This window comes from Onychostruthus taczanowskii, unplaced genomic scaffold (genome assembly GCF_017590055.1).
Source record: "Onychostruthus taczanowskii isolate IOZ18803 unplaced genomic scaffold, ASM1759005v1 scaffold24, whole genome shotgun sequence".
Lineage (NCBI taxonomy): Eukaryota > Metazoa > Chordata > Aves > Passeriformes > Passeridae > Onychostruthus > Onychostruthus taczanowskii.
This window is the reverse complement of record NW_024499684.1, coordinates 8,160,667-8,166,781: the sequence shown is the minus strand read 5'-3', so window position 1 is coordinate 8,166,781 and position 6,115 is coordinate 8,160,667. Positions and strand designations below refer to the sequence as shown.

Below are 6,115 nucleotides of genomic sequence, written 5' to 3'. Positions count from 1 at the left end.
GGAAGGAAGGAAGGAAGGAAGGAAGGAAGGAAGGAAGGAAGGAAGGAAGGAAGGAAGGAAGGAATTATTGGAAGCATGCTTGACTTATTCTGTTAGCAGGAAGGTATTAGGATTTGAGCTTGTTCATTATTTCTAAATAACAAGGAGCTGTTTTGCATTTTTGACTCCAGCGTGTAGCTAAATGTGAGGCCAAAGCATTTCAGAATCTTCAGGCAGAGATCGTAGATACCGCCAGCGACTGCAAGCTTCCAGGTATGTCTTAGGCACTATCAGTTTTGAAAGTTCCAAAGTTTTCAGTCTTTTATTGTTATGTATTGTTATTTTTTCCTCCAGCCTATCTGGACACAGATGCTGTTCCATGTAGTAAATGCTGCATTTTCACCCATTCAGACTAGATTTTCCTCAGCACACAAATTCACTGCCAGTTACACGCACCTCTTGTTTCACCCAAATCAGGTCTTTCCATACATGTAGCTGTTCCCCCTCCATATTTTCTGGCTACCTACAACTGGCACAGGCAATTCTTGTTTCTACAAGAGAACAGTTGTTAAATGTCCCATGTGACAGTAGGTGCTGATGTTCTTTTAGATAACCAAGATATGATATTGCTGATCATATAAAACTCAAATATATTTTGTTTTCATTTCATAGATCCAAATATTCCAGAGTTCCAGAAAGCAGGGCTTTATAACTGTTTTTCCCAGCCTTTATCCACATTGAACCTTTAGTTTCTTAGCTTTGAAACCTGTTGTTCTCTTTCAGTTGAAGAAACGGTAGTTGCTGCCATTTGCCCAGGTTGTCCAAGGACTATCCCAAATGACAGTCCAGAACTGAAGGAACTACTGAAGGTTTCTACAGAGAAGTATAATTCAGAGAGCAATGATGACTTCTACTATAAAAGTGGAGAAATACAATCAGCAACAGTTCAGGTTGGGATATTTCACAGAGATGACATTATTATTGGCCTAAGCTGAATGTTACCTGAAGTCTGTATTTAGATTTGCATAATGTTTTTATCTAAGTGGTAATACATGTGGTAACTGAAATATCCACAAAATTTTTCCTGTAAAATTTAATCCATATTGGCTTGTATTCAAAAATTTCCCATCTCTCGAATTTTCTTTTTTTCTTAAAACAAAATGTTTAAAAGGATGTGAAGAAGGTTGGTTCAGGGCATTTGATTTCTGTGTATCTACCCTACTTTCTACCTTTGTAACATGCTTTAGACTTCTAAAGTATCAAAGTTTTATTAGACAGGACTACTCCCTTGATCTGCCACACCGATACTCTCCATGTTATTTTAAGCAGTGTCCACCCTACAGCTGTTGTATGGTCCAAAATGAGGCATCCAAATTTCCCTTAGAAATGTGTTCTTTTATATACTGATTGTGCTGCTAATAATACTCTAGCTAGATTCAGAAAAAGACATCTGTGCATAACTTAATACATACAGATAAATAGAGCTTGATAAAGGATGAGGAATCAGGAGGATAATATTGGTCAGCATTTGCATAAGCCTTGTTTACTGTCCCAATACATCAAAACAGAAGTTTAGGAGATAATTGAAAATTTGACAGTGGAGTAGTTCAGAAAATACTTGGTCATAACCACTCCTGAGCATGAAGTGTCACTGGAGAGGGCACTAAAAGCACACCAGAATTTTTCCAAATAGCTCATATTATCTTACTGAAAATATTGGTGCCTTTTTTTCTTTCAAACTTTTTTCTTCCTTCTGACTTTCCCTATCATGACTAACATCAGCACGCATACACCTTTAAAACAGATTTCAGGGAAATAAAATTTCATGTCTTGCCTGATGTCCCCGAAGGAAGATATATTATTTCAAGCTCTGTGAAAAATACTAAGAGAACTCATAGCAGGCACATTCTTGAACCCATGCAGCTTCTCTCTTTAATGCGTTTGGCAAATAGGTTCATTTTCAACTGAGCCCGTTCATCACACACTTTGTTTTACTCACATTCCACTTTTCTGACATAGTATTTGGCTCTGTACAGTGCTATCACTAATGATTTCATCTGTTACTAATGAAATTACTACAGACACTTAATAATTGTGTGCCCAATATTATTCTGACCTTTTCTGTTTCCTTCAGCTTCAATGCTAGAATTTTTGAGATTAGGAACTGGAGTAAATAAGTTACTGGATTAGAAACAAATAAGTTTACTGCCAAATATTTTAATGTTGTTCTTCACATATGTTGGCTCAGTGCTTAGGACTTGTAGAATACAAGTGGTACAAGCTTACAGAAAATGATCTTTCCTGTGAAACCTTTTCAATAAAACACTTTTAGCGCAGAAAGCTTTCTTACTAATTTTTCAGGTGGTTGCAGGAAAAAAATATCGAGTAAAATTTACAGTCTGGAAGACAAACTGCTCTAAGAGTGAGTTTGAAAAACTTACTGAAGACTGTACAGCCACATCAAACAGTGTAAGTAATGATAATCTTGCCAACTGTAATGTTTCTAATGGACAAATTCATTTGCATCAGAAACTGTAAACCCTTAAGTAAAACCACATCCTGGGTTCTGTTACCTCTTTCAGTAAACTTTTGTTCCAAGAAGAAGGGCAGCTTTCACTGTTTGTAACCCAAGTTAAGAAACCCTGAAACTTGAACTGCAGCTGCAGGATCAGTGCTCACTGCAAAACCAAAGGAACTTTCTTTTGAAAATAATCAATCAAAGAAAGGAGAGGAGAAGGCTGCTGCCAAATGATATAGCTGCAATATTCCTGACTCTGTGGACTTGCAGCTAAGGAAAACATGAGACAGGATTGTTACTTGTGAGCAAAGGAATGACATTTCTGGAGTGTGTGCCATGCTGTTGATAGTGGGAAAATGTGCTCTGGACACTGGAAAGGAATGCTGATAGGGCCAGAAACCATTGGCAAGGGGATTGTTTGGGGAGAGGGCCTTTATCTCCCATCTCTTTTCCCACCATATGAACAGTGTTTACCTGTGAGATTTTAGACTTTGTTAGTGCAGCAGGCACTAGAAAGAAAAAATAAGGCTTTATTTAAATTTCCCTATTTTTAGTAGGAGAAACACCATAAACAAAAAATATTTCTTAGGAATATCATGAAGATTATGCAGTTAGTGCTCCAAAAGTGATGGAGATGAAAAATCCAATTTTCAAGATTTAATCTGAAATCCAAAGTTGAATTAAAGTGTTCACACAGGCATACTACAACCTTGAAAATCTAAGCTGTGATGTGTCCCAATACAGAAGTATCCATCACTAAGACAGATTTAATAAACACTTGGTTAAAGTTCCAAGGATTTTAAAGTATTATTAAAAAAAAACCCAACATTTCTTTTTCAGGCCCAAGTCTCTTCCTTTGTATCTGAAGTTTTGTTGCTTTAATGTGTTGGTTTTTGTTTTGTTAACAGGCATCACTGTCATGCAATGCACAAATTCACGTGATCCCATGGCAGAATAAAATTTATCCCCAGGTGAACTGCTCTGAAGAGCAGCAAGTGGTAAGATTCTTCTTCATTATTCATCCTATTAAGCAGAGTGTAGGACAAAGGCAGTCAACAAATTCTTTATCCATTCCAAATTTTATACCAAAAATAAAGGAACACAGTTCTTTTAACAGCCTCATTAATGTCATACTGTCATACTTTCTCTCACCCTCTAACCTCAACAACCTGTTACATCAAAGCAGTTTCACCAGAAGGTGAGACAATCACCAACAAGGCGATCACAGAAACAAAGACACTGGGACAAGGAGAAGTTCTGCCTGTTGGCTGCTCCTCTGCATTCTCAGTTAAGCTCTGGAGTATCAAGCCCCATCAAATCCCTCAAATTGCTACTCATACTAGGTTTAAAAGTTTAAATGAAAATGTATTTGCTGGCTCAGTAATTATACTCCACAGCTTTCCAAAGCATCTGTGAACCTTTCCATATTAGTCGAGTGGTGCCTGCCACAGCTGTCAGTCTCTGCACAAGGATCTTCCAATTTCTTCCTACTCAGTTCCACGATGAACTAGCCCTGAATACGAGTCATTTGAAAATCTCACAATGGGATACAAATATATTTTTATTATCAGATATTTCTGAGGATTGCAGAGACTCCATTGTGATAATGAATAAAGACAGATTACCCTACCCTTGTAACTAATAACTTCACTGTGCTCAGAACCTTCATAACTACATAGTCATTTGTTATGTATCGACTAATGTCTCTCCTCTCTATTTTCACTACAATATTTTATCCATGTCAACTTTCCAATTTAGCTTCAACCCAAATAACTCTGATTTGCAGCTAGATAATGATCAGAGACTTTGGTGGAGAGAAATGAAACTCGTGTTGTACAGTGATTGTACACCACGTATTCACAGTCTTTGTCTTCCAGTTGAACACTGATGAGGGAGTACAGATGACTCAATAACAACAGAATGTTTGATATTATCAGCTTCAATCTCTGTGTGTTATTTCCAGGCAGTATTCTGAAGTGCATATGTCAAATCTAGAAGTAAAAAATTGAATAGTTCCATTTGATAGAACAAAATTACACATATCTTCTGTATATCCTGCCATTGATGCTATTCAGAGATGTGTTAACTTTCAGCATAAATTGGTGCTATACATGGGAGTGTAACACTCTAACAAGTGCTGGGACATTTCCCTAGAATCCAACTGTCTTGTTCATAAATTAAAACCAGTACAGTTGTTTTACTCTCTGTAGCATAATTCCTCTCTTACACTGACAAAACTTCGGTGATAATCAGAAAACTTCAGAAATTTTTCTTTTACACATACAGTTGCTAAAATACTCCTGAATTATTTGGGAGGATGTTCATGTTTGTATGCTTATCTCAGAAGAGAGACTTGTTTAGTTTAGATGTTAGTTTTAAATGATTCAGGCACTGCAATGAGCCAGCTTCTGAACTTCCCACATCTGAAGCAATTGTTCTGTTTCACATAACAAATGTGGCTACTATTGCAATGTTTTTTAGGTGTTCTTTGCAAGAAGGCCTCCTGGATTCACACCTTTCCGAAGCACTGGGATGCTAAGCCAGCCACATGCAGTTTCACATGCTGATAAAAATGAAGAAGAAAGTCAAAGCCCTAGCACAGAAACGAGGAAAGACAATGGACAGGAACCAGAAGGCGAAGGTGAACCTGAGCACAAACACAGGCACAAACACAGGCATAAGCACAGGCATGGAGTTCAAAAGGATCATGACAGTGACAAAAGGCATAGGCATGACATTGGTTACGGGCGCAGAAGTGGCCATGGGTGTGGGCATAAAAAACACAATAAAAAGAATAAACATAAACATCCAAACCTCAAATCTTCTGAGGAGTTAAATGAAAGGGGTTTTAATCAAAATGAAACCCTCCCATCATCAAGTGCTGAAACTGCACTGGAGCTGGTTAGTACAGGGGTTGCAAGGGAGGAAACCAGTAGACCTACAGAGCCACTAATTGTTCCTGACACTTCTTTATTTAATGAGTTGCCAGATCGCCCAGAATCTCCTCGCCCCAGATGTCCTGGAAAACCATGGAAACAACTTTTGGGCTTTCCAGCCCCTCCTAGCTTTCCCAGAGAATTCACAAATGAGGATCTCTTGCCTTCTGCAGCAGAAAACAGCAATCCAGCTACAGAAAACAACGAGGAAGACTTTGATCTCAGAGATGCTTTAGCATAATTCAAACATTGCAGGATCCTTTTCAGAAATGTTACATAGAAAATAAGAAGAATACTGCCTTTTGAAATGTATAAAACATGAAGAGGCAAAAGCTTATATTCTGTTAACTGAAATACTCAAGTAGGTCACCAGCACTTCTGGGGACCTAAGACCATATGGCAATACTGGGTATTTGCATATATTTGCAAATATGTAAATCTGTGTAACTCATCTGCCTCAATTTTCTATAAGCACAAACTGAATCACTGCATCAAATCTTACTGTATTATATTTAAAACAATGGCAGAAATAATTTTGCAGATTACAAGAAGAATCTCAACCAAATATGGGTAAACAAGCCAATATAGAACAAGGGAGCCTCTCTTAGATATGTGAAATATTTTTTCATTAATTTACTGGAGTGGATCATTTAAAGAACAAAATAAAACAAAGAAACCTTTT

The 6,115-nt window shown here is 37.5% G+C and overlaps 1 protein-coding gene across 1 annotated transcript in view; it reads left to right on the top strand.

Annotated features, from left to right (window-relative positions):
- The window catches only part of KNG1 (kininogen 1), a 16,270-nt gene extending 10,596 nt beyond the window's left edge, over positions 1-5,674 (top strand). Inside the window, exons 6-10 of the mRNA XM_041405957.1 lie at positions 171-252; positions 763-929; positions 2,341-2,448; positions 3,406-3,495; positions 4,979-5,674. Of these exons, the coding sequence (XP_041261891.1) occupies positions 171-252; positions 763-929; positions 2,341-2,448; positions 3,406-3,495; positions 4,979-5,674 (1,143 nt within the window). The remainder of the gene's footprint in view (positions 1-170; positions 253-762; positions 930-2,340; positions 2,449-3,405; positions 3,496-4,978) is intronic.
- Positions 5,675-6,115: the final 441 nt, after the last annotated feature.